The sequence below is a fragment of the Onychostoma macrolepis genome, chromosome 02 (genome assembly GCF_012432095.1).
Source record: "Onychostoma macrolepis isolate SWU-2019 chromosome 02, ASM1243209v1, whole genome shotgun sequence".
NCBI classification, from domain to species: domain Eukaryota; kingdom Metazoa; phylum Chordata; class Actinopteri; order Cypriniformes; family Cyprinidae; genus Onychostoma; species Onychostoma macrolepis.
In genome coordinates this window covers 21,003,943-21,031,741 of record NC_081156.1, presented here as the reverse complement: position 1 = coordinate 21,031,741, position 27,799 = coordinate 21,003,943, and the positions used below count along the sequence as shown (strand labels likewise).

The window sequence follows — 27,799 nt, the reverse complement described above, 5'->3', positions numbered from 1 at the left end:
TAAAATGTACAGATTTTCCACAATTTCACATGTTCCTCACTATGGCAACCTGTCTAGGGAATATTCAACTAAACACTAAATTTGGAAACTCTACTATAATTCTTTTAATTGTAGAATAGTATTAACACGATCAACAAAAACATTCAGTTATTCAAAACTAAAGTACAAGCATCAATGCTAAAACCCTTAAACTTTTCAAACGTCATCCATATACCTACAAAACTATTATGAAGTCCACTTTCTTATACCATGCAGAAATCAGAGTGTCTTCTTCACAGAGGTCACAAATAAAAAAGATTTCAGTTCTGTCCTTCAGATTTCCCTTCTATTTCCACTGCAGGGGAACAATCTCTTCTATTTCCTCCACGCACACACTGTCCTCAAATGGAAGCATGAAACGGTAAGGCTCTTAAACCCCCACGCTATAACACAGCACAGTCCTGAAAAGGGTCCAAATGAGATAATTCATGTCTGTTTGCTCTAAATGGGAAAGCATCGTTTTCTAATAGAATCATATTTCACCCAGACTAAAAGCTTCCTCAGGAACAATTAAAGATAACGAATGAGCATTGCCTTATTCAAACTGATCCCTCCACATATGCACCCATAACTCTAGACCAATTGTAAAATTGCCTCTTTGCGAATGTGCTGCTACGTTTAATATGATGTTACAGTCTCTTTCATTAATCAACTGCTAATGAGATTGAAGTCTTGCTGTTGACCAGGGCTAAGTCCTGCTTACTCAGGTTTCGCAAAGAAACGTTTTCATTTACACAGGCTCTACAGTCGAGTAAAGCACATTCAAAGAGGCAACAAAACATTTCACCATACAATGTCAACCACTGCTTCATTCTTGTGGTAAATCCAGTAAGCATCAAAAGTTCCAACAGATCCACTACTATATACAGTACTAAGTTTTAAAAGGAATATAGACCTATTGCATCAGAACTACTGCCTACAGGAACAACAGCATTTCAGACACAGTTTTATGGAGAGACTTTTTACCTGTTTGATTTCTTTTAACCAGGTTCTATTTTACTTAAGCAATCAGCTAAAACTGTAAACTAAAGTAATGCAAAACAAACCAAGGAAAGGAAGTTCTACATCTGAATAAGTGTGGTAAGAAACCTCTATAAATCCTTCTGGTAGTTTCATCGCCTAACTCTTTTTAGTAAACTTAATTAAATACAGGATAAAAGTAGTACAAGGAGATAATTCCCAGTAAGACAAGTGGTACAAATTAGCATTAAAAAGATAATGCTGCCCCATTGGTGTACTTTATCTTAAAGCAATATTAGAGTACACTCTTTCCTCTAGTGTAATATTCTTAAAACTTATTCATGCTTATATGGTACCAATTACACACCTCTATCCGATTAGAAGTGATGTAACAGTGCTGAAAATGCCATCCCTTCGCAGCACTTATGACTATTCTTTCAGACTAGTGTCATTTAAATGAAAGACACCCAGTGCTGCAGGGCTGACCAGTCTCATTCTATTACTGAGACTAGGCTGTAGTTTATTTTCTGACAGTTTGAAATTCGAGTGCAATAAAACTTTCCCAAAAGAAAAAACACTTTAGCAAAAGTTTTGAAAAATGCTCCTCTTCAGAAGCCAAAAAGCATCCCTAGATGGCTTGAGGATGTGAAATGAGCGCTTTAATGTGCCAATAGCTTCTTCCCAGCCAGGGGTCAGGTAAATACTGTTCAGATCAGGTAATGTGGCGGTAATATTTTGTAGATCATGTTTCTATTATTTAAATGACATTGTGCAAGGGAGGGAATCACACTGGCACACGGAAAGGTTGAGCAGTGGAGGGAAATGATTTAATGTAATGGGAGGAATAAAGCATCATTAGCGCAAATTAACTATTGTCAGCCGAGGTGATCTTGTTGGGTGCTAATGCCATTGGCAGCCGTTGAAGGTAGCAATTTACGCACAGGGGGTGGGGTGAAGTGAAGTGCACATCGGCATGCATTTCCGCGGTCACAGCCGTTCCATTGGGTTTTGTCTCCTAGAGTTTAAGTAGTGCCAAGATGAAGAATGCCCATGTTTAATTCACGCCGTTTATGTTTAACTTCAGGCCAGGAATGGGCCGCAGTCCATTAATTAGTACCAAACGGCCGTTCAAAACAAGATCTGCCTTGTACAGGTCGCCCATTTTCCCAGGTTTGAACGGCTGCGGTTTTACCTCCGTCACCTGCCAAGCAACTTGACAGTAGAAAATTCTACACAGCAATTATATTACTACTACTATTAAAACACCCCATGAAATCACTTTCAGATCCAGATGCACTTAGCACTTTTCGTTTTTGCTGTGCAGGTTGAACCTGCTGAGTCTTCGTGTTTCAAACATTTCTATTCATACGTAAAATATTTTAATGAGATTAAGTGCACCTTTAGGACTTAATGTCTATTTTGAGTGAATAAATAAAATGAATACAGACCTCAATATATACAATATTTTCAGCTACCACTTCAGATTACTCTTACCTGAGACTTGATGACAATGCTGGTCTACTGGAATGTCCAAAAGAACCCCCTTAAAAAACATATTGAAATCATTTAGTAAGTTATTTTTAGGCTACCAAAGAGCATAAATGTTTTATAAGAATAGTTTTACTTTTACAACCATTCTGTGTTCTGTGCTACTAACGCAAGCAATAGACTCCCCAAATATGGTAATTCCGCCCTGTACTTCTGTCCTAGTTACCATTCATTTTTTCCAAGAAATGTCAAACTGTCCATTTAAACAAGAAAATATGACAGCGCCGATATTGCTAACACAGGGCAGACGAAACTCTTCTTTCTTTCAGGACGAGAGTCAAACTGATCTATTTTGCGTCATTTTCATAATAAAGAGGTGATTCGTTGTGTTTAATTAGTCTGGATTTCATGCTCATTGCCTCATGCTGTCCGCCAAACTCTCCAGCTCAATAATTCAGTTTAGAACATTTCTCCCACAAGTTCGTTCTGCAACACGAACTATTGTGTAATATGTAATGTAAGGCATAATCAACGGCTAGCCGTTGATTATCCCGTTTATGCCATGTTCATTTTCCAGCATTCACATATTAAATTTGTTAATAATATTTGCGCTGCAATATTTGACCAGAACGATAAAAAATATTTTCGTCAATACTGTAACTGTATGTTACTATGGTTACCAATGTTTATAGGAAGCGCATTAATATACTCACAACCGGCGCAACGTCATAGAATGTCTCTGAACAGGTTCACGCCCACTTTTGGGGGAAAACAAACCGCCATACAGCATCCGGATCGAGGAAGTGGACTAACCTTACAACATGCCAAAGAGTTGTTGTGTGGTTGGGTGCACCAATAATGTTTGTAAAAACCCAAATTTAGCCCAGGCTACCTGCCATCATCATCCATATCTTGCTGTTATGGAAATATCATGAATTACGGATGATGCTATCGAAAGCTAAGCCAGGCTAACGTTAGTTGTATGGCTGGACAGAAAAGTGCACTCAGTACTCTAAATATAATGACATAATATATACATTTAAAGATGTTTACTTTCAAATACGAAGTAAAATCATTCACTGGCTTACCTGGTGATTAGATTAGGTACGAGTAAATGTCCGGTAAGACACCTCTGGCCACTGGGTGGGGTTGTTACACCAATTTGACGCTGGGATAATGAGTTTTTAAATTGACCAAATTAATTTTGTGGATGTATCTTTCACGCTCTATGGCAGGCAGGGTGGACATATAATTACTTGACATGTTTAATCTGAGTGATTTCTTAAGTTATTCACGCCTGCCGGCTGTGTACGGACGTTGCTTTTTGCCGCTATTTTGTATTGAAGTCTATGGGAAGTCTAGTTTATTTTCCCCCAAAAAGGGGCGGTGACGAAATTGACAGTTACGTTCCCGGATGTGCCGGTAGTACGTATAGAACGTGATTAAACTGACCTGGAACTACCTGTGCAGTTCAACGAATTTAATCAACACCTGCCAGCCAATCAGAATCCAGTATTCAGACAGACCATGGCATAAGAAAACATAAGCTGTATTATGTGTTTTAGTAGTTTGGTATTCACTTTTAACCCTAGTCGACGCAGGTTTATAAACATAGGCACTAGCTACGTAATCTTGCATAGCTGCGTTCAGAAACGTTGCATTCTCCGCAGTTCCGCAAGGTGCGCTACAACAGCGAGCATAAATGTAAATGTCTTCTTTTACTGTCAGTTTTCTCTTTCAGGTCAGCTACCCTCTTTGCGGAACAACAGTTTGAAAGAAAATTTGTCACTTGAATATCTTGACAGCAACTTACCTGATTGATACCACATCTGGTTAATAATAGCTACATACGAAAGTAACACTATCGCCCTCTGGATTCTGGAATACTGAGGTTTGTTTCCGCCAGACAAGACACATTTTACGCAAGTACTTGAACAAAGGCGATACTATTTAACGTGAGCTTTTTATTTATCTATTTATTTTTATTTATTTATTTAAAAAAACAAACATTTTCTATCATTTTATCAAATGTTTACATTTATCTAGATGTATTTGTATTTCTGCATCAAATGTGCATTATATTATGTATTTTACAGTGATGTCCAAAATTCTGAGACCACTAGTAAATATACATTATTTATTTTTGTATTTTTATTATATTATTAATATAAACAAAATATCAAATATAAAATGAAGAAGAAATATTTAAGATTTCAAAAAGCAAATGTGTGGCAATGACCATATGAACTTGTGAAGTTTATGTCAGCTCCAGTGCTTAAAAAAAAAAAAAAAAGACAGAACTAAGACATTATAAAATGTATGCACATTTTTCAATTAAAAAAAAATAAATAAATAAATGGTACTTAATTTGTGTTGCTGATTATATAATCTGTAGTAAAAAAAATTAAATTAAACATTATATGCATTTCCTCTAGTGGTCAAAGACATTTGAACCCACTACCAATAAACACAGCAAGGGTTTATTGTTATTAATTACATTTATATGACTGAGACAAAAGAGCAGCAGGGAGACACATGATCATCTTTGCTGCACTGTGAACAGTCAGTCACGTGTGTGGTGGAGAAATAAACCCCTGCGTGGTAATTAACCCAATGATAAACAGGCTTTTCCCACACAAACACGGCTGTTGTCATGAGTCTCCTGAGTGTTTCTCACACGCGTTGAACTCCTCATAGGGTGTGTGGGAGGGGAAGAGATTAATTCCAGTACGATAACAGATATGCTGATACGCGATGTATGTCCAAGGGAAATGGCGGCTGTAGAGGGCTCTTTTTAAACATCAGGCTGGTGTGATGTTCTGAAGTGGTGGGGCCCATCATCGTGGTGACACATCTAAATCTGCTTAGTTGGCGAGGTCTAACAGATTATCAGCCAGATTTGAGTAATAGACTCCTCATTTAGCCTTAATGCGTTTTGCATAGAGAGCAACCTCCTCTCATCAGTCTTTAAGATGAATCGTTGTCCCAGGCAAAATTTTAAAGATATTAGTCTACCGGCAACTGCATAAATCATAAGATTTTTACTAATGGGACCAAAGCTAAACACAGTCCCACCCTCTTAAGCACACAAAGGAGATTATCATAATGATGTCAAGGTTGTTGCTCCCCAGGAGCCTCTGTTATTTACATGGAGTTTTTGCAGCAATATAACCCATTTCATAAACACACATACACACACACAGAGAGAGATCTTAAAATAATTATTTAAAAATGAAATGTATGCATTTTATGTATAGGATTTTTCATTCTCATTTATATTTTTTCTGGACTGACATATAGGTATTCCTCAGAACATAACACATTGGCTATGCAGTGCACACTGTTTTTGAAAATAATAGTTTAATATATTAATTAAAAGATGTAAAACATTATAAAACAAAACAGAGTAACCCATGGTTCAGCTGAGTCATTGTACAAAATGCCAAGGTTTTCTCTTGGCTCAACTACCTGACACTGCAGAGGGCAGACAGAGACCACTGCTCGGTCCAGATCTCTAATAGTGGGATAATGTCAGAAAGCCCACTCAGACTAATGCAATGCTGAAGGGCCCTGTCATTATCAAAGATGAGAGAGCAGAGCCTAGTCTGAAGCAAATCCAAGATCAACACTTTTTTTAAAATTAAAAAATGTATACATAAATATACATATACATATGTATATATCTGTGTGTAGTTATATACAGATATAAATATATACATAAATATGTACACAGACACACATATATAATACATAGGTTGCATATGTATGTATTTATATGTGTGCGTGTGTGTATCTGTATATGTATTTATCTGTGTGTAGTTTTATATTTTATTATTTGTATTGAAGACACTGAAGAAGGCTGCTAAATGAAACATCTGTTGAATTGTTTTTCCCCCTACTTAGACTTAATAAACATTTCAAAAAGGACATTTTTTAGAGTGCAGACATTTTTTTTTTTTTATTTATAGATGCTACAGTTTTGACACCTAAATCAGCAGGCAGTGATTGCATTGCTTGAATATTTTTAAATACAAATATTTTATTTGTACTTGGATTTGCTTTGGATTAAACTCTGCTCTCTCATAATAATGTATACTTATGTTAGTTTTTCATTAGAATTTTGCATTTATGTATTTATTTACTTATTAATTGATATTGATTTATTTTTATTTTATGTTATTTAATCATTATTTTGTTCATTGCCCATGTAATGGTCAATGATGTGGCAATACTGTACAAGTGATGCCAATAAAGCTTATATGAACTGAATTGAATTGAGAATAAAAAACTATAACAAAATAAATATAATAGAAAAAAATATATATATTATATTATAATAACCGTGTGTGTGTGTGTATATATATATATATATATATATATATAAACTATGAACAATCAGAAAGTGTGTACATACTTTTTTCATAATTTTAGACAATCCATCTGTTGGTTTATAATTGAATGCTCTATATTTTTTTAAATAAATGTCAAAGGATTTGACATATGTTCTCTAATGCACATGACATTCATATTTTTTTTTTTAAATGTGGCTAAGGTGTCCAAATATTTTAGGGCCACTTTATATCTCTTTGCACTTATATCTGAGTATTATATACTTGAAAATCCAATAAAACAGAAAGTATAACAAAGGAACTTTTGCCTTAGAGAACAAGAGAAGCTGAAGTGTCAGCTGCAAGGCAGAATCAAAAGCCCGCTGCTTTGTTTCTGCTCCTCTGTAGAGCTTTTGTGAGCCCTTGCTTCTGGAGGGCTGTCACACAAGAGTACATCTCTCCCCTTCATTAAACATACTTCCGTCTGCGGCGCCCTATATCAGTCAAATTAAACACACCCCACGCGTGCTTGGGGACCAGTGTCGTCGCACTTTTACACTTTCAATCTTTCAAACTATGCGCCGTTGAAACACGTGCGCTCTCGAACCAAGTCCACCTCTAGTGCAGAATCGGTTTGTTTTGTACATCTAATTCGACGGCGCTTTTAACAGGAGCCCGCTGCTTGTCAGATGCGATGGCTGTGAAGAGCCGGAGATGTTCTCTTGAAGGGGCTCTGTGAAGCACAGTCACTTTGAACAATCTCGCGCAACCCGCGCTCCAAGAGGTGCTGTTCGCAAGCTGAGGGCCCCTTTCTCTTCCCTCACCCTTTCTTCTTCATTTCTCTTCGTTCTCATAAGTGGAAACTTGCAAGGGGGGTTGGAGAGGTCGGTTGCAAGCCTAGTCCGACTGGAAGCCCTTCTCTCTTCTCTGAGTGTCCAATTCCTCCAAGTTACACACCAGGGAAGCTTTTCATGTTTGTCAAAGCACAGACGACTTTGTTCATGTCTCTCTCGCACTTTCATCCCGAGTGGGAGGGGGCCAACGTTCGATGTTCCTTTCGGTGGGACGCTTTGCTCATTAGTGGAAGGGACTTGAAGCTCTAACACAACATGTCTCCTCTGAAACAGGTGTGGAGGAAAAGGCCAGCGGGCCGGAATGGCCCCTGCAGGCTTACTGTAAGCGCCGTGGGTCGCTGTGCCAAAAAAGCGGGGGAGTGAAGGAGACGGAAGGACAAACATGGGCTGATGTGATATGTGTCTGTTTCCTGACACCAGACATCCAAAGCTGCAAAACAAAAGATGACACAAATACAGCGGATGGAAGAGGAAAGAGCAGACGGAGACATCGGCTTATGGTTAACCTCTAAACCTGAGACACTGCATAAAATACAACACTGTTGACACAACCAGCTTCAGGAAGGATAGGTCATAACCCAGGCGTGGGCAACAAGGCTTTAGAATTGACTGGACTGGAAGTATCTTAGATTCGAAAACATCTCAGCAGAGGTTTCATGAGACAGATGGTTTATTTAGCCAAAAATGTTGATTCTGTCATAATTTATTCACCCTCATGTCAAAGAAGCTATTTTGAAAAATGTCATTTTGGAGCATACAACAAAAATCTGTTGTTTTGGACCTCATGGACAAACCTTTTTTAACATTCTTAAAATGTCATCTTCTGTGTTCCACTGAGGAGAAAACATAGCATAAGAGTTAATAATGACCGAATTTACATTTTCAGAGGAATTGTCTATGATAATTGTAAACTCAGAAACAAGGGAAGAATGGATTCGAGTGCAGCATAAACTAATTTAATAAAGATAAACCAAAAACATACAAGAAACAGGACAAAACAAGAACCAATGCTGAGTGCCTGGAGATATAAAGGTTTATCTGTTGGATCCATGAGGTAGGTCTTAGTTGTATTAGTTGGTGTTCTCAATTTGTTTGTTTTTTTTGTTTGGTTTCTGTTTTTGAGTTCACCATCGTCACAGAGTCCCTTTAAGAATTATTTTTAAATTCACATTTAGTCCTTGGTGTAGGCTACTGATTTTTTGAATGATCCATCTCTATTAAATTAAAGAAAAATGTATTTTATTTGTATCATCTTATCAATTTTCTGATCATTAGAAAGGTAGTTTGAAATCCTCTGAAATATTGAAACTTCTTCCTGGGCTATCTAATAACTTGCAGTCATGACAGATTTACCCATTTCTCTTTGGATAAGGGCAATAATATCATATCAGATATTGCTTTTCAGAAATGGAGCATGAACCTAACTGAGTGCATGGCGATTGTATATGGCAGTATATCTTCACAAGCAGTCTATCCCAGTTATCCAAAGGGCAATGCATGTAAAAACAGATGTACGATTTGACATTAAACTCAAAGTAAAAGAGGGTGACAGTCACAAAATCCCAAAACAGATTTAGAAAATTCACAGACATCCCCCCTCTGCGTTTGATGGCCATTGACTGTAAATGCCAATGCTTCGGGTTATCTTTTAATTCCAGCTATGTTTAAAAATATATATATATATATTTATATATAGTAAAATAAAATGTAAAAAAATAAGATAAAGTCTTCTGTTTTATATGGTCGAGAGCATCACCAGCTGTTCACCAGCACCAGCAAATGTGCTACTACTAAAATAAAATAAAATAAAATCATCAGAAATAACTCTCATGAATGTGTTCAGAATATGCAGTTATTTCTGATGTTTTTTTTAAATGGGTCTGTTTACTAATTTCTCTTATTCTGAGCTTTATTTCTCTCTTTCTGAAAACAGCTGAATGGATATCTCTGACCATAAAGTGTAAGAGAAGTAAAAATCGAGCCACTGGACCCAAGGAAAGTGTATTTTGGGTTTTGTTAGACACATAATTAGAGCTTTCTCTGTGATTTACTGGGCTGTTTTGCTAATGGTCATCATTTTTAGACTCTAGCATTACTGCTGCATTGGCTGATACTGCCATCTGTTGTTCAAGATTGGACATTACTACACCCAGATCTACAGCACAGACACAAGCAGGTAGGTCATGGATGTGTTCAGAATAGCATACTATCATGTAAAATTCCTGCATAGAATGTATATACAATGTATACTGTTTGAACTGTATGCACATTTTCTGTATTGAATACATAGATGACCTATTACATTTCCCAAAATGTGCAACATTCAACACAGCTTATTGCATGGGGTACTATATCCCACAATGCAATGCAATGAACTTACCTTGACCATCAATTGCTAGTGTAATGATTGAACAGAAAGAATATTATTAATTTGTCTTTATTCATTATTTGACCAGACAAGACATGTTTACACAAAATTAGAATAAAACCGCATAATTGCGTACATGCAGGTCATACAATGATGTATTAAATGTTGGAAAAATGCCTTTTGAATCTGTTATTTAAAAATAGCATGCACTATGCAGTGTACACTGAGTATTCAGTGAGATTTGTAAGCTAGTATTCCATTCTGAATATAGCCAGTGTCCTATGTAGATACATAACTGAAGAAAGTAGTTCATGTAAATTATAAAAATACACATTTAATTACACAAATATTTTAGGAGCCTACTTTTCTTTCTCACTGTTTCTTGTCCCTTAAAGTGCAAACGAGGCTCATCTGCCAAACGGCACTATTTTAAATCATTAATCTCTGGGCGAGTGTGCTGTGTGGGCATTCAGATTCCCATAATGTTCGGCGGCTGACAGCAGCCATTTTCCATGGACGAGAGGGCTGAAGAGGCCTGTTGACCCCTTTCCACCACAATCTTCCCTCATCACACTGTGCGACTTCATTAACTCTCAGGGCAATTTCAGGACTTTTTCCAGGCGTTGTCATTATACACTGTGCTGTCAATTACACAAGCCTGCTGCTTAAAAGAAATCCAATGATAAAAGTTCTCTGAAAGCCAAAAGGTCATCTTCTCCTGTTAACCTCAGACTGGATGTTTTTTACTCCTGATCTCAGTAGCATATCAGATGTGATCAACAACATTAGCCGAGTTTAAATCTTGTGCTTAACTGTTTTTCACACACATGCTTCACATAGTAGGAAGTATAACTTACACCTTGTAAACAGTGGTGTTATAGCTAGATCTGTGAAGAAGAAGAAAAAAGGGAGCTATCACACAGAACACTCAAAGGCAAAGGGACAGAGACAGGCGCTTTGTTAAAGGAACAGTAGGTGAATCATGGAGAAATGATGCCCTCTACTGAAACTAATGTGCTACAGCTGAATACAGACCGTTAACAATGGACTTCAGCAAACAGCTCACAGCAAAACAAAGGCATGAAGAAACAAGAGGAGAACCTTTGCCAATCTTGTGTTTCGATTTGTTTTTATTTTATTGTGTTTCAACATTTTATTTATAGTAATCAAAATTGTAATATATTTGAAAAAAAAAAAAAAAACTAATAGTAGGCCTATTGTCACATTAGAATTTAATTTGAAGTCACTCCTGAAACACTTTTTTTCAAGAAAACACACATAAGCAATGCGAGCATCTTGACCAACCAGACAGAAACAAAGCTGTCCATTCATGATGCACTCCAATAAGCGATGTTCATCTGTCTAAACAGATAAATAGACTCCTCTCTTTCTCTCTTCCCTATCAGTGGTTTGAAATGATATACGAAGTGCCACAGACGGCTTTCCAGAGAGACAAATGCCAGTGACTCGCTCTGAAATGTCAGACGTGACAGTCGGAGACATGCCATGAGAACCTCTGCCTGACCAATTTGAAGCCCTCCTGATCACAAACTGGCTGACTGTCAAGATTGACAAAGGCCAATTTTACCTGCCTGGAAGTGAAATATCTCTCCATGACAAATATGAGGGCAGTGAAGGTACTGCATTGCTGTTGAAGATCTTCTATAATGCTGGCATTTGATAGGATGTAGGATGAATTCTGTAAATGATGATACAAGGGCAGCTGAGCACAAGGAACCGGTTTTGTGTTGTAAATACTGGGAAAAGTTGCAAAATGAATACAAAGAAGCATTGTTACTTTTGTGGATTTGTTTGGTGCTATACTGAGTGACCGGTCTGAAAGAGCAGTTCCAGCTTTAGGGTTAGACAATACATTTTCAAGATCCATCCCGTCATTATCATTGTTGGATAAGGATTTTTTTAATGAAAACCATCTTGATTCAAACCCATCTGAATCACTGAATGAGCCTGTTCAATGTGCTTCATTAAAGAGAACCGACTCAAAAGAATGATTATAAATATTATAAATCGTTTTAATCTCCACGAGAGCATTCACTCTCAAGTTAAATATTGTAGACCAGCAGCAGAGAATCAATAGAAAGACTTATTTTAGTAACGGACGAATCTTTTGTTTCGAATCAGTGCTCCGAAGCGCATATCATACTAACAAAAGGTCACGCAGGCATTAAGGAGCAGATGACCTTAGTGTGTGGAGTTTCAAGCGTTCCAAAACAGTGAATCACTTCACAACTGATTTGCAGTATCGAAAAGTTTAGTTTTCCCCACCACAAACATATAAATTTCCATTATTTTTAAAATTCCATTCCGGTTGAAGCTTAGTCGACAGAAGCTTTTATTTAAGGAAGGCACGTTAGTCAAATACATTAATTTATTCAGTCACAATGTCTAAATGCACAAACATACTCATTTCACAATATCTAAAAATCTCAATAATGTAACAAATCATTAACCCCCTAAATTACAGAGTAATTCACAGCATAAGACCAATACAATAAAGGTTAGTATACAAATTTAATCCTGTTAAAATCATGTTGGGTTTAAGAACAGTTTACAGCAGTGCTTTTATTCCACAAATAGGATGGTTGGTGCACATATAAATTTACAGTGTGTATATTAACAAGCTGGTCAAGAATTGTATAATCAGTGTTGCACTTGAAGGCGTTTTTTCGTCATGGTCTCCTCTGAAGAACTCATGCACTGGGTCAGAAACGTCCTGCACCTGCTGGAATAGTCCTCTGGACAGTCTCTGTATAGACTCACATGGGCTGGGGAGATGAAATCGAAACTTTCAACTGTCAGACCTTTCTCACGCAACACTTTAACCATCTTCTCCACATCCCTGTACCTGATCACCAGGTCTGCTCTAGAATAGAGGTACATCTGAGGCCAAGGTGCCGGGTGATCCATCATCGCATCGTAGTGGTTCTTGTGAAAGTACTTGGTCACAGGATACAAAACCATCCTGAGAAGGAAAACGGCCACAGCAAACAGTGCCAGGAGGAAGTACTGCAGTAGCACATTGACTTTGGGCCCCAAGGTGGCTTTGAGTGCTCTGAGCGCCCCTATAACGTTTTGACTGCCCGGGGCACTGTCCACAACTGTGCCCACCACACAAAGAGTGCTGAACTGATTGTGACTGTGCAATAACTCAACGATGTAGCGGTAAAGCATGAAGCCCCCATTGCTGAACACATGGAAGAAAATTGGGTTGTTCTCCACCTCATAGTCAAACAGAAGTTCAAGTAATTTTTGCGCAGTGCTTCTTAGTTCCTTGTAGCCCAGTGGTTCTGAAATAAAAACTGTCTTCAAAGGAGCTGTGTAGCGTAGAGTCACGCATCCCTACCAAGAAAAAAGAAGCTGTTATAGGTATACTACGCATGGGTGTAACTATGGTCCACTTTATGTCCCAATGGATTGACTTTTATTAAAATAATCATATTTTATATTTTTTTTCTTTTTTGTTAGATTAAGGTCACATTAAAAATTCTTTTCAAATGACATTTAAACAGATTTTAATGTCATAAGGCCTGTTCGCACAAACAATGCTAACCATAGCGTTAAGTATAACTATGACTATATTAGTTCACACTAACGGATGATAATGTTCTGTTCATTATAAGTGTGCACTTAAGTTACATCATCTGCTGCTTTAAATGATCAGAATCTTTAAATTTGGGTGGATTCTGATTGCTATCAATGTTTTTACTGTTTATCAGCTGGAAAAAAAATGTTCAGAAAGTGATTTCAATGATATTGTACCTCTGTGGCATTATCATTACAGCTGTGATGTGGACTTATAGGTTGTAGTATTACTAAATATTATTCAAATTAATATTCCACCAATGATGATCCAAGAGTGAAATATTAAATTACAATTATTTTGAGTAAAAAAACATTTAAACACAAAGTACAGACTCTCACAATTCTGCTTCTAATGATGTTTTCTCAAAAGTTATTAAAGTTATAATGCTCGATATAAAACATGAGACATATGATGTTTGAATAACAAATAAAAATATAATATACAAATATTACACATAGATAGATAAATATGCATAATTTCCAATGTATTAGTGAAAATATTGTTCTTTGTTGGTATCTGGTATATATGAAATATTATGCATGATTTAATGAACAAAAAAACACACAATACATAATATGAAATGTTGAGAAAAGCACACTGTATTGGAAATGCTCACGACATTCTGAAAAAAGTAAAAACACAAAAATGATCATTTCTCTGTGGTGCATATATGAAGAAAAATTCAACATACTAGTGAGACTGTGACAAGTGCGCTTGAGAGAGATTATTTTCTAAAAGTCCACATGACCAATTGTGACCATAATTGAAGAAACAACATGTATGTTTTCAGGGCATATGAAAATGTCTCACCTGTTCATTATAAATAGAACTGTATTTGGCGAGATGTTTGTCTCTGCTGCCCGCCCAGCCTAGCAGAATAACGACTGGCTCCTTTGATCCGCGCCAGTGTTTCTCTGTCAAGACAGGAATAATGTGTCCAAACAACACGAATGCAGTGATACGCACTTATAGTATGTGAAATGAGTGCCACATTCCTATTGAAGCTTTTCAATTCAGCATCTCTAAATTAAGGTTTAAACACAGTTTGCAGGCTCCTATTCATACAAGCAAGGAATTGGACAACAAGGCAACCCAGAGCTGCTGTCAGCCTCAGAAGATCACTTACCTGAGGACAGTGCCTCTGGAAATACTATGTTGTAGTCTATACCATCATCCCCCATATTGACGGTTATTTCCCCAATCGTCTGTTTGCCATTAATAATTCACTTCAAACGAGTGTCGCGTTTCACTGCTGCTGAGAGAACAGTCACAGTCAGGGGCAATACACGACAACACAGCCCGAGTGAAGCAGGCAACATCAGCGTGCCATTGTTTCATACAACATCCGGGTCACGAATCACAAGTAAGAGACAAATTCAAAATAAAGGTTCCTTAGGCCGTGTTCACACTTGGCGTCTTTTTTTTGAAGCTGCCAGCGTCTGTTTTACATTATAATCCTATGGAGTAAACCGTGTTTTCAAAAAAGCCTTTTTGACAGCTGACCAATGACAAGCGAGTGACGAGTCGTTTCCTAAAAACAACAAGAAAAAAGGAGAAGATAGCTGGTAGACACTAGTTTCGGAGCACAAGGAATAGTATGAAACCGTGCATCATCCAACCGGAGCTCCTGGACTAAATTGTTGGAAGCACCATACAGTTTCCTTCCCCGTATAATGTCGTTGTGAACCGACACCCTCCCCATTAACTTTAAAAAGCAGACGTTTCTGCAGCACACAGCGCTAGCTACCGTTGCAGCTGTTGCTATGGAAAGAAAAGACGCTCTCGGCTGCTATTTGTAACAGTGCGCTCTCGTCAACTTTGTCTAGTCAAAAAAGACGCCAAGTGTGAACACGGCCTTAAAGGCGCTTTTAAACAAAACGTTTTGCTAAAATATTAATAATTGTTCATTAAAATTAAACGATTCAACAATAGATATCCTGTTTAAAATAAAAAATGACAACTTATTGTTAAATATAAAGTGCAAGTTCTGACAATCTACTACAATGAAATTCATAAATATTTTAGAGCCACTGTAGGAATATGTACAAAGAAAGAGAGTAAGAAATTAAACAATTATTGTGGTCCAAGTTGTGTATATGAGACAAAAATTAATGTATTTCCAGTACTAAACAATTTTCAAATATTTATAAATCGGCTTTTCGAAGTCCAATTTACTCCTAAACCAAATTTGCCATTTTTTTCGTTGCAAATCTAAATCTGACCTTATATGTGACCCTGGACCACAAAACCAGTCTTAAGTGTCAATTTTTCGAAATTATACATTATCTGAAATTAGAATAAATAAGCTTTCATTGATGTATGGTTTGTTATGATAGGACAATATTTGGTCGAGATACAACTATTTGAAAATCTGGAATCTGAGGGTGCAAAAAAATCTAAATATTGAGAAAATCGCCTTTAAAGTTGTCCAAATGAAGTTACATATAATAGCATATTACTAATCAAAAATTAAGTTTTTATATATTTACGGTAAGAAATGTACAAAATATCTTCATGGAACATGATCTTTACTTAATGCCCTAATGATTTTTTGCATAAAATAAAAATGGATAATTTTGACCCGTGCAATGTATTTTTGGCTATTGCTACAAATATGCCCAAGCGACTTAAGACTGGTTTTGTGGTTCAGGGTCACATATTCACTTTAAATGTGAGATTAAAACTTTAATAACCTTTAATACCTGTGTGAGAACTGTTAACATTTTGGGCCCCAGGTATAAAACATGAAAAAGCACTATATTTCTCTGGATTTGTTTTATTGCGACACAACAATTAGAAATACAATGAATGTTAGAAATAAACAAGACTACTTAAGATATTTGTATATGCTATTCTATTTAAATAAAAAGTATGCCAAACATCATTTAGATACATTCACTCAACTATTAAAATCTACACCAGACTAAGAAAAGCAGAAAAGCAGCTTATCCAAGAAAAGCAAGTAAAACAAGAAAATTAAGAAAAAAATAGATGACTATTATGAAGGTTTTAATAAAAAGAAAGACATTAACAAACGCTTACATTTTATGAAGGAAATCATTGAAGTTAATAAATGCATTTGCTAAATTCACACAAACCTGAAAATCTTTAATTTCAAAAACAAAGTTCACAAAACTATCAAGACAGAGGCTTGTAAAGTAAAGAAGGGCATGTGAATATATATGTATAATAAAAAAGAACAGGTCAAAGCAACTACTACTCAAGTTACTAGTACCAAAGTTACTCTGAAGCACTGCGTCATTCCCTTTCTTTCCCCCCAAGGAGCAAAGCTTTCCCATCAGACAGAGACTCGCCATCGGCTGCATCTGTTTCAAAAGTAATAGACGGCACTGGTACGCTTACAACTTTGTGCGTCTTTTCCGGCTTCTGCCCACTGGAGCTGTTAGTACTTGACCCTGGTGAGAGAATGGCAGTATCTGTAGAGATCTCCGTGGACACACGACGACCAAAGGTCAGGGAATTGACGCTGGAACCATCAGCCTCACTCTCAGTCCAACAAGAATCACTATCTGAAGCAGAAGACAAGCGCGTCTTCCCCCAGCGGCCATTAGCTCGCGCAGCATTGCCAATGCTAACCCCCAGAGAGCACTGGCTGGTGAGGGTCGGACGACGGGAACTGACACTGCTGGAACTAAAAGAGGAACGGAGATCCTTCTCTTTGACACGCAAGATGGGGCGGAGTACCGGAATGTAACGGGCAATAGCTGCCCGATACTTCGGATGTGTAATTGCGTAGATGATGGGATTATGGATGGCTGAGGCCTTGGCGATCACAGCAGGTACTGAATTCATGTAGGGAGTCAGGAGGTGGGAATAGCCAGCCGTGGCTGTGAGGGCCACCACAGAGTAGGGCGACCACGATATTACAAAAAGCAAAATGACCAGGAGGGCGACTTTCGCCATCTTCCATTCGTTCTGCATGCGTTCATACACCTTGTGCGTTTCCCCACAATCCAACTCTCGTATTTCCTTCCCCGCAGCTCGGATAGCCTTGAAAATTCCAAAGTAGCAGCTGGCAATAATGCCTAGTGGGATGAAGAACACAAAAATGAAGAGGAGGATGGTGTATGCACGCACTGATGGAGTGAAGGTCATATAGTCCCAAGAACAGGAAGTCTGAAGACCCTCTGGAACATAAGCACTCCAGCCAAAGAATGGTGGAAGGCTCCAGCCCAGGGAGTAGAGCCACACGACCGCCAATACCGCACCCGCTTTGCGTCGGCTAACTCTGCCTACGAGGGCAAGAGGCTGAGTTATGGCGAGGCAGCGATCAGCTGCTATGGCAGTCAAAGTCATCATGGAACAGATCCCAAAGAGGGCGCCGCAAAAGGCGTAGAGCTCACAAGAGCGCTCCCCGAACACCCAGCGCCTGTGCAGGCTGGCTGTGAAGAACACAGGCGACTGGGTGAGGGACATGAAGAAATCAGCAGCAGCCAGGTTCACCACAAACATGTTCCCCGCGGTGCGAAGAGTACGGCTCCGGCAGAACACGTAGACCACCAGTGCGTTTCCAATCACTCCGGTGATGCCGACTATTAAGATGACAGAGCCGATGATGTAGTGGGCATGATCAGGAACATCCACGGTGGGGAACGGGTGTGGAGGCTCATGGTGGTGGCTATGGGTCGGCCCATGGAAAGGCACATGGAGCAACTTGTAGCTCCTGCTGCCCAGTGACTCCTTAAAGCCTGCAGTGCAGTTGATGTCTCCAGGGGCACAATGATGCCCTCTCCATGAGGAGTGATGGCTCATGTTGTGCAGTTTGATGTCTCAGAGTTGTAAATTTCTTGTATACAAAACCGATGGTAATTTTATTAAGAGAAGTGAAAAAAGCGGTAAAATTCTCCTGTTAAATAATAAACAGTGCTGTTCTCCTCTCTGTGTCAGTCTGTGAATGGTGGCACCCTACATTAGCTTTTTATATACTAATCAATGCACCACCAAGTTATTATTGATCAGTAAGTAGTTTGTGGCTTGGCCTCCTGTAATGGACAAAAATGGTCACTTGGCCTATGGTTACATTAAAAAAGCACTCGAAATATTTTCAACTTGTTAAAATCATCGGGACGATTTTGCTTTAGTCTTTTTTCATAAGAAATAAAAAGAACAATTTGTATGAGTGTTGGCAAACTTTACCCTGTGACTACGAGCTAAAATTATGTATAATATTGATAATAAATGGGACTGACATAGAGAAAGACATAACATTATTTCAAGTTTGAATGTTTCATTTGAAATGTTGGCAGTGAGTTGGATAACCCGGTGAGAGGTAAAGAGGTTACCAGGAGGAAATGCAGACCATGAATTAAATCGATTTTTAGAAGTCATTAACTATAAAAATGCTTCCACTGTTTGTTGTTTAGAGAAGTAAATTAGGGCAGATGTTGATGGAAAAAAGCACTTTTTGACCCAAAATAAGGGTTTATGGATTGTTTGAGTGGATGCAGTGAGCCAAATCAATTTATGCAATGTCAAAGTGGAGCACAATGACTGTTCCAATAAGGACTGATTAACATCCCTCATCATGGGAACTGCTCACTGACCTGAACGTGGACTGAAATGATTCTCCGTGTTCCATTTAAATAATGATCAGCCTATAGCCTTCAATCTTTTTCACAATAAGGACTTGGCCTACTTTAGAAAAAAAAAACAGATGAACATGTCTTAGCAGTCATTATTAAAACTGAATATAGTTTTATTTTGGCCCCGAGTTTAGTAAGTGACAAAAAGTTTGTGAATATGCCGTTTCTAGTTAATGGGCAAACTATTTGGCCAGGCCCTTTAATTCCAGAGGAAGAAAAAATCTCAAAATACTCATTTGACATACAATGACATTCTTTAGAATAGTGTGCTTCCAAATTTGTGACAACAATTTGGAGAGAGCCTTTTTCTTCTACAGCATAACAATGCCCCCTTTGTGCACAATGCAATGCCCATAAATTAATGATTTACCGAGGAAGAACTTGACAGGCCTACACAAAAGCCCAGACATGAACCCCATTGAACACCTGTGGAATAAACAGAAATGCTGACTGCGAGCCAGTCCTCATCATCCTACATCAGTGTCTGACCTCACTGACACATGTCTGATTCTCATAGACATATTTGAGTACTTACAAGAAGAGTGGAAACCATTCATGCCAAAGGTTTTGATATTTAATGCTCAACAACCATATACAGAGTTGGTGAACGTAACTTTTAAAAGCAATGCATTACAATATTGCGTTACTCCATAAAAAAGTAAATAATTGCATTCCTTAGTTACTTTTTAAGTAATGTTTCGCTACTTTTGCATTACTTTTTACCACCTGAGCTGGGCTTGTTTGTTTATTTTTAATAATAAAAAAACCCAAAAGATGTATTTTTGGCAACAGTAAAGGCCCTTTCACACCAAAAGTAAGACTAATAAGCCTCAGCCTGAAGGAAGTACCTCTTCCTCTGCACCTCACTCCCAATTTCTCTCAACACGGGGGCAGGAGTGGTGTCAGTGAATAAATGCGAAACAAAGTAACTTGCATTACTTATTTGAAAAAGTAACTCAGATATTGTCTTGTAAATTTAAAAAGTAATCCATTACTTTATTAGTTATTTGAAAAAAGCAATCCGATTACGTAACTCACGTTATTTGTAATGCGTTACCGCAACACTGACAACCATATGTGATGGGTATCAACATACGTTTTGGCTATAAAGTGTAAAACAACTTTATATGACATTTTCCATAATTGGATGACTTCATTCACAATAAATGACCTTGAGATATCACTCATCAACTAAACATTTTATATGATTTGTAAATGCTAGCAAATGAACCAAAGAACATTAATCAGGTGTGGTTAACTTTTTTTTAATTAATATTAAAGTTAATCTTAACTTTAAAAAATATTATTCATATCCATTTTTAGAAATCTTTAGAAATCCTTTAGAAATGTATTACTTTATTTAAAAAAATATATATTATTCTTACAGACTAAACCTTAAAAATGAATATTTCTGTTGACTTCCACACTAGAAAAGCTGCAATTACAATTAAAGCTGTCAAGTGCACTATGTCATTCAAGAATGTCTGTCTCACAGGCTTGTAGGTCGAGGTAGGTCATGTTGCTGGTAATCTGTGATATTTTCGGTTGATTGTCTGTGTCTTTACTTTCAGGGGTACCAGCAGTCATGAAGCCCATGCCAGGTTTGTGCACAGTTTCCTTGACGCATCTGATGCCATTTGGAATTCTCATTCCAGTCCACATCTGGGACTCAATCTCAGAGCTGGATGTGATGAAATAAGACACATACATTTTGATTCCACATATGTCAAATTTGCTTGAGCAATAAATCAACAGAAGAGTATTAGGATGTTGATTTGTCAGATATTTACCTGTACTTTGATGATGTTTCTGCTCCTTGTGCTAGTAAATACGGATCGAAAAGAACAGTTTCTGTATTGGCCAAACAAAACCCATTGGCCCTTCTTACATCTGTAGAAAAGCATATATTAGCTTAAAAAAATTTTTAAATCAAGTATCAGTTCAAGATCAATACAACATCAGAACTCACGAACACACACCAGCTACAGTGACAGGACTCTGGGAGAGAGGCTGGATTGGTTCATACATGGTTTTCAAAGTGTAGTCAAGAGAAGAAGTCTTGAAAAATGTAAGAACTGCCTCAGAGTGAGAGAACTGGAAAATAAATTACATGCATGTTATTTACAACAGGGCATCTATACAGTTATTATTGACAGGGAATTGATTGGCTAGTCTAATGAAGCACCTTTTGTGGCATTTTGATTATATTTCTCAGTAATTTTTCCACTTCATCCAACCTCGTTTTAACGGTATTGTTTTCCTCTGCTTCTTTTATCCTCTGTAGTGCTGATAAAACATACACACATAGAATAATTAAGTCTCTAATCAGTTAAATGACCACTTTTTTAAAATGTCACAAATTCACATAAATGTCATACCCTTAAGCATCATTGACTGAGACAAACGTCCTCTGTCGTCTGTAAACGATATACTTAAATTCTTAACGAGTTTAACCAGATCGTAATATCTCCTTCGCAGATATGTTATGCTTTTTTCAGACCATTCAGTCCTAATCTCGAAAAACTCCTCTTCTTCTCCAGCAGCACCAACAGCGAAACGCTCGAGCCCAACGACCCAACAATCCTTCACGGTCACCTGAGGAAAGGTGTCCATATTAACACCTGCCATAACGGAGTCGTATCATAAACACATTAAATAGTAATTAAAGTAATTATCATTTAAACTAAATTGAATAATACGAAATAAAAAATGTGTTCCGCTGCAAAAACGAAAAAAACTATTGCTAAAACGGCGAATATTCCATCGAAATTAGATGGGGCTTATTATCTGATACAAATTCTAAATCTTCTGACATAAGCTGAACAAACTTCAAACTCCTCCGCTTTTCTCTTCGCCTGCAGACAATGAGCTCTGAAAGCTGCATTTGTGCACATTCCCTGTGAACTCTCTTCGAAAATTAAGAATTGCTCAAGTGGGAGCGTTCACACATCGATTAAATCGATGGAGGTCTTCTAGTCAGTTATTCTTCTTGACTGATGCAAGTAGGCGTTCCTATTCTGCCGCAGCATCCAATTGCATCAGGCGGCAGGTCACAAGTTGCAATTTCATTGGTTGTTGCTACAGCGTGTCGCTGCTTGTTTGCATAAAGTTGAGCTCGAGGTGAAAAGTGTCATTGAAAAAAAAAGTGAGACCCATGATTTAAAAGATGTTAACACAAAAGATGTTGTTAAAATTAACGATAGCCTTAAAGCAATTAATTAAAACAAAATGACAAATTAAAGCTTGCGTTCCTCTGATAATATGAATTTGGCTGCTCGTGCGTTGAGCAACAGGTGAAATAATCCAGTTTCTATTGGATTGGTAGTGGGATTTGCTTGTCGTTTTAAACTCAGTATTACGCTTGCTGCATCATGGGTCAATCCTTTAATCGCTTTCTATTTTAAAGCTATAATTAACCACCCGCTGAAATAGAGCAAATAACATTCACCTACATTCCACTGAACTTATTAAACCATGACTTGGGTTAATGTGTCAATGCTGAGGTGATCTACTCTTATTTAAAACCATGACATAACATTTCACTAGCAATGGCACATGGAATTTACTGAATTATTACAAGATGTGTGCATAATTAACAAAACAATACTTTGATTTGTCATTGTAAAATTTAACTTTATTAGAAATCATGTATATCATTTGGAAGTCCGTGCTCTTTGAGAAGGTGCGGTTTGGGAACCAGAAGTGTTCCTCTGCCCCAGTGCTGCAGTTTGTTCGGCACTGTGATGTTTCTTCTTGTGTCGCACCAGCAGCTGGCGGTCTGGTGTGGAATACTGGCACAAGTGACAAGGGAATGACTCTCCAGTGTGATGGCGCCGTGAATGAAGGTCTAAACTCTTCTTCTGGATGCTGAAGTGAAATGCAGAGCCTCATTCTTAGTTACAGATGCAGTATGAAACAAGTGTAGCCTGTCAACTTTATGACAGATGAATGCATGTACCTGCTGTAAGGACAGTACTGGCAGCGGTAAGGCTTTTCTTGTGTGTGTGTCCTTAAGTGTCGGCGCAGAGAGCTTCTGTCAATAGAAGCATAGGAGCACTGCGAACACTTGTATGGCTTCTCACCTAAAGCAAGAAGAAAAACACATCACTGGAATTCTCACTCTCAGGCAGAGCAGTGTCATGGAAACTGTTCCATGAGAACCAGTCTTTTGAAAGGACTTCCACAAAGCTCTAAATCTCTGCACGTCACCATGAGCAGTCTTTCTCCATATATTTGCAACATTTCTAATTAAAGTACCATGGGAAAGTAATTTATTGGCTCGGCTCTGATCATAATTTCTGTTTAGTGACCAAGGCTAATAAAGGCGGTGGCTCCATTCCAAAACAATGATCTACTGCCATTGCACCAAATATGCATACATAAAAAAGAATGTTACATATTAAAAGAAGATATGTATAATGTGTTTGTAACTGCACCTGTGTGGACACGGAGGTGCTGTATGAGTGAGGCTTTGAGACGAGCGCAATAATGGCAGTGTGGACATTTAAATGGTTTATCTCCTTCATGAATGCCCATGTGACGCCGCATTGTCATCTTGGTAGAAAACTTCCTGAACAGAGATAAAGAAATTATACAATTATACAGTCAAACGTTATCTCAAAGGAAAAAGAAAGTTACACGGCATATCAAGGAAATATTTAATTTATTTTCAGATACTATGTGAAACACTTCAGTGCATTTCCACTATAAAAATATTATACACTACAGTTCAAATGTTTGGGGTTAGTAAGATTTTTTTGTAAAGAAATTAATACTTTTATTCAGCAAGGACATGTTAAATTGATTTCAAGCGACATTAATGACATTTACAATGTTACAAATAATTTCCATTTCAAATAAATGTTGTTCTTTTGAATTTTCCTCTCTTTAAAGAACCCTAAAAAAATATATATCATGGTTTCCACAAAAATATTAAGCACAACTGTTTTCAGCTTTGATAATAATAAGAAATGTTTCTTAAGCACTGAATCAGCATATTAGAATGATTTCTGAAGTAATGGATGCTGGAATTTCAGTTTTGCATCAAAGGAACAAATTACATTTTAAAATACATTAAAACAGAAAACAGTCATTTTAAATTGTAAAATTTCACAGTATTACTGTTTTTACTGCATTTTTTTTTTAATCAAAGCTTTCATGAGCATAAGAGACATCTTTCAAAAACATTTTAAAAATTTAAAGACCACAAACTTTTGAACTGTACGTACTATAAAATACAGCCACCTTAAGATGCTAAACATCATTAGCAGTCTTTTGGTTAAGATAATTACTGTCTAATGTGGAATGAAATTATTCTCATACTTGTCACAGAGGTTGCAGCAGAACTCTTTCCGTCTAGAAACAGTGAGTCCAACAGATGCGTCACACTTCACGTGTCCCACTCTGTCCTTTCCTCTTTCATTGCTTTTTTTCCTTGCCACAACCCTGTTTTTCACCCTGTTCTTCCTAACCTGGGACCACGACTCAGGCTTCATCTTTCTCAAGCATTCTGGGTACCTGGTGGATGTGTTAAGTTGCTGGTTTTCTCTGAGTATAGACAAAGAAGTCATCATTCAACAGTGGCTGTTAAGCAGAGTAACAGAGTCAACCGTTTCACCATATTGGACTCCAACAATAATTGAATACTTTTGAACTGTGGACACACTCATAGTTTCTGTAAATTATATTTTCCCCCATAGGTAGATCCACCTCCCCCAGTTGAGAACCAATGCTTTACGGCATTTTGAATTAGTTGACAAAAAAATGTATTTGAATGATAACATTTGATACTTACCTACTGTGAGCAACCTGTTTCTTTTGACTTGTGTCAAGCTGTTTGTGTTGAGTGTGAATATGCTTCAGGGTCTTATTCCATGACTTCTCTAAAAGAGAAAAAGAGAAATAAGAGAGAAATATGAAATAATAAGAGAAATAAGAAACTGCAAAAACAGAGGTAAAGGAAAATTTCTACTTATCAAATTTGGAATTAAAACAAATATCTAATAAACTTTCAGTTTAGACAAATATTTAAAACACATTAAAATCAACAACACTGCTATACACTTCTATAGTGACTATGCTGTGGAACACAAACTTGAGTCTTAGCTGGATATATCTAGACCAGGGGTGTCAAACTCAGTTCCTGGAGGGCCGGAGCCCTGCAGAGTTTAGATGCAACCCTAATTAAACACACCTGATCCAGCTAATTAAGTCATTCAGGCTTATTTGAAAACTAGATGGTTTGTTTGTTGGAGCAGGGTTGGATCAAAACTTCTGATTACAACAAAGTAAACTCAGTTTAATAAGACAAAATGATCTGTACCTTTGAAATCACAATGTAAACACTTAAATCCTCCTTGAAAATGACATTGTTGGTGTATCTCCCACTCCTTCCCTGAGAGACACCATTCCAGGCACAGAGAACACTGCACCAGACCCCCAGACTCAGACCGACAGGGATGCCGCTGATTATGCCTTTCTTCATGTGCATCACGAGAGTCAGCTCTCCTAAATGTCCTGGGGCAAATGCTACATTTATGCCTCTTTGAGCCTTTTCTTTTACCATGTCCTCTCCAGTGCTGCTCCATATCATCCCAGTCTTCTGATTCCCAACCACAGCGAGGGCACCTAAATCCTTGCTCTCCACTGTGGCATTTCAGGTGCACCTCTAGCATGCTACGACTGGAAACAAGTGTCTGACAAAGGATGCAGGCCAATCCGCCATCCTCCTCAGATGGCTTCTGCATTTCAGCATCCATGTTGGCATGTCCAGCATCCTGTTCACCTTCTGGATGGGACAAGCTTTTTGCGGAGGTCGCAGACTGAGGTTGACACTTAGTGCTTGAAATTCTGCACAACCCAAGAGTCATGAGATGAGCCGACTGGGCCATCTCTTCATCCTGGATTTCTGTGTCCATTCCACTGTTCAAAGGAACGGCCAGATCTGTATTAGCATCCTCCAGCTGAAACACAGGTTCCTCCTCACTGTCCTCATCATGCCTATCCTCCTCAAAGAGCGTGCTTACCTTCAAAAAAAAAAAAACATTTACTGTTGCATTTTCTCACATATTCAACTTAGATTGTTCACTCAAAATGAAAATTCTGTCATCATTTACGCACCCTCATGTCGTTACAAACATATTTTGAAAAATGTCGGTAGCCAGTAGCGGTTCCTACTGAATTCCATTGCATGGACTAAAAATAAAATGGAACTCAATGGGAACCAAAACCATTTGGTTACCAACATTCTTCCAAATATCTTATGTTTCACAGAAAAAAGAAAGTCATGCAGATTTGGAACAACATGAAGGTGAGGGTGGACTATCCCTTTAACACTGCACAAATCTTTAGTCACCTCACAAGTTTGTGCCACATGCAAGTTCCCATCAGAGTTGGAGCCCAGGCCAATGTCACATGACCGTGGGCTGATGTTTTGAAACATGCCATACATCGGGAGGAGGAAAGACATGCGCTCCATGTCCATCTGATCATCACTGCTTTTTGAGCCAGAATGGAGATCACTCTCTAGGTCATATGGAGAGCTGTTGTGGTCAACCTCCTCTTCATCATCAACCCTCATTCCTACACCCAAACTCTCTTCATCCTCTTTCTCCAGACATGGCAGATGGGGACATGGAGACACTGGATCATGTCTCTCTAAGACATGATGGCTAATCTTGGCTTTTTGACTGCTGATAAACTGACAGACTCTACATCGGTACACTTCAACTAAGAAAGCTTCCACTAAAGTGGACAAATGAGCTTCAATGCCCTCGGCTGAGCTGCAGTAAAGACTGGAAGTGACATTTTCTTCTGCAAGTCGAAGGGTTACTGGCTGAACATCTTGGTATGTATCTTTAAATCCACCCATTCTGGGAAACAGTGGAGAAGGAGGAAAATATCAGTTAGATATTACAAACATTAGGCAGAAGCATTAGGCAGTCTTGTAAATGATCTGGAGTGCAGTATGAAACATTCAGTGTTTTACACTTCAACAAGGCTATTGGGCATTAGATATATTGATAGCTAATTAAGTAGGTTTATTGTACAGCCTGTTATTGCACAACACTCTGAAGCACAATGATAACGTCAGACGTAGTATGTGCTCATTCACAACATATACACTAACGTTACTAGTTAAGCTACCTACTAGCATCTGCTACAATAAACACAAAAGTCATCCAATAATTCAGAAAGCATATGCTATATTTGCTAATTAACAGTTAAATCGTTCACAGTTTAACTATTTATGTGTGTGTGTCAATGATGTGTAAATTATGTGCGTACCTGAATCAAACAGCGTTGTATCTTTAAATTACTAGCTTGTGTTGTGGAAGCAAACATGCGATTTAGGGACCACTGCGTAATTACCATACATAGATACAGCGTAAAATGTGCCATTTGTTATATTATTCTCTATACTGACAAACCTAAACACTACTCTCATGTACAAACACCATTTTAACTGGTTTAAACTGAGTGTCTAGGCAAAGAAAGTGAACAATAAATTTATGAAAACTGTTCGTAAGCAAGACATTTTTAAGATCCCTGCCTTC

At 37.8% G+C, this 27,799-nt stretch overlaps 5 protein-coding genes across 8 annotated transcripts in view; all 5 read right to left on the bottom strand.

The window, feature by feature from the left end:
* The window catches only part of LOC131528235 (uncharacterized), a 51,721-nt gene extending 48,918 nt beyond the window's left edge, over positions 1–2,803 (bottom strand). The window contains exons 1-2 of the mRNA XM_058757245.1: positions 2,633–2,803; positions 2,494–2,542 (exon numbers count right to left, since the gene is read on the bottom strand). Coding sequence (XP_058613228.1) covers positions 2,494–2,542; positions 2,633–2,716 — 133 coding nt within the window. The 5' untranslated portion in view covers positions 2,717–2,803. The remainder of the gene's footprint in view (positions 1–2,493; positions 2,543–2,632) is intronic.
* A 9,563-nt stretch (positions 2,804–12,366) lies between these two features.
* tmem53 (transmembrane protein 53) lies at positions 12,367–15,397 on the bottom strand. The gene is made up of 3 exons (XM_058796922.1): positions 14,768–15,397; positions 14,452–14,555; positions 12,367–13,397 (listed from the first exon to the last, which is right to left on the bottom strand). Exons 1-3 carry the CDS (start codon positions 14,820–14,822, stop codon positions 12,699–12,701), a joined length of 858 nt encoding a protein of 285 aa, XP_058652905.1. The 5' UTR covers positions 14,823–15,397; the 3' UTR covers positions 12,367–12,698.
* Positions 15,398–15,698: 301 nt separating this feature from the next.
* opn4.1 (opsin 4.1) lies at positions 15,699–19,373 on the bottom strand. The gene has a single exon (XM_058796911.1). The coding sequence runs from the start codon at positions 18,412–18,414 to the stop codon at positions 16,900–16,902; it is 1,515 nt and encodes a 504-aa protein (XP_058652894.1). The 5' UTR covers positions 18,415–19,373; the 3' UTR covers positions 15,699–16,899.
* LOC131552810 (PX domain-containing protein 1-like) lies at positions 19,372–22,241 on the bottom strand. Of its 4 annotated transcripts, none has more exons than XM_058796937.1 (6): positions 22,058–22,241; positions 21,623–21,839; positions 21,430–21,530; positions 21,224–21,338; positions 21,035–21,134; positions 19,372–20,925 (listed from the first exon to the last, which is right to left on the bottom strand). In XM_058796937.1, exons 1-6 carry the CDS (start codon positions 22,136–22,138, stop codon positions 20,715–20,717), a joined length of 825 nt encoding a protein of 274 aa, XP_058652920.1. In that variant the 5' UTR covers positions 22,139–22,241; the 3' UTR covers positions 19,372–20,714. The 4 variants fall into 4 exon arrangements, with proteins under 4 accessions (XP_058652920.1, XP_058652925.1, XP_058652935.1 ...); XM_058796942.1 differs by having other exon boundaries at positions 22,073–22,241; XM_058796952.1 differs by having other exon boundaries at positions 21,623–21,865; positions 22,073–22,182.
* Positions 22,242–22,839: 598 nt separating this feature from the next.
* si:dkey-154p10.3 (zinc finger protein 600) lies at positions 22,840–27,796 on the bottom strand. The gene is made up of 8 exons (XM_058749617.1): positions 27,531–27,796; positions 26,599–27,115; positions 25,567–26,269; positions 25,039–25,126; positions 24,567–24,791; positions 23,681–23,814; positions 23,203–23,326; positions 22,840–23,111 (listed from the first exon to the last, which is right to left on the bottom strand). Exons 2-8 carry the CDS (start codon positions 27,112–27,114, stop codon positions 22,898–22,900), a joined length of 2,004 nt encoding a protein of 667 aa, XP_058605600.1. The 5' UTR covers position 27,115; positions 27,531–27,796; the 3' UTR covers positions 22,840–22,897.
* Positions 27,797–27,799: the final 3 nt, after the last annotated feature.

Excerpts from the sequence above, each read along its gene's own strand:
- opn4.1 (XM_058796911.1), bottom strand. The coding sequence starts at position 18,414 with ATGAGCCATCACTCCTCATGGAGAGGGCATCATTGTGCCCCTGGAGAC.
- tmem53 (XM_058796922.1), bottom strand. The coding sequence starts at position 14,822 with ATGGGGGATGATGGTATAGACTACAACATAGTATTTCCAGAGGCACTG. Across the intron at positions 14,556-14,767 it reads TCCAGAGGCACTGTCCTCAG|AGAAACACTGGCGCGGATCA; the intron begins GTAAGTGATCTT and ends CTGTCTTGACAG. Across the intron at positions 13,398-14,451 it reads GTTCTATTTATAATGAACAG|GGATGCGTGACTCTACGCTA; the intron begins GTGAGACATTTT and ends TTTTCTTGGTAG.
- si:dkey-154p10.3 (XM_058749617.1), bottom strand. The coding sequence starts at position 27,114 with ATGGGTGGATTTAAAGATACATACCAAGATGTTCAGCCAGTAACCCTT. Across the intron at positions 25,127-25,566 it reads TTTACATTGTGATTTCAAAG|AGAAGTCATGGAATAAGACC; the intron begins GTACAGATCATT and ends TTTCTCTTTTAG. Across the intron at positions 23,112-23,202 it reads CAGTACTGTCCTTACAGCAG|CATCCAGAAGAAGAGTTTAG; the intron begins GTACATGCATTC and ends ATTTCACTTCAG.
- LOC131552810 (XM_058796937.1), bottom strand. The coding sequence starts at position 22,138 with ATGTGCACAAATGCAGCTTTCAGAGCTCATTGTCTGCAGGCGAAGAGA. Across the intron at positions 21,135-21,223 it reads GAGTCCTGTCACTGTAGCTG|ATGTAAGAAGGGCCAATGGG; the intron begins GTGTGTGTTCGT and ends GCTTTTCTACAG. Across the intron at positions 20,926-21,034 it reads GAAACATCATCAAAGTACAG|CTCTGAGATTGAGTCCCAGA; the intron begins GTAAATATCTGA and ends CATCACATCCAG.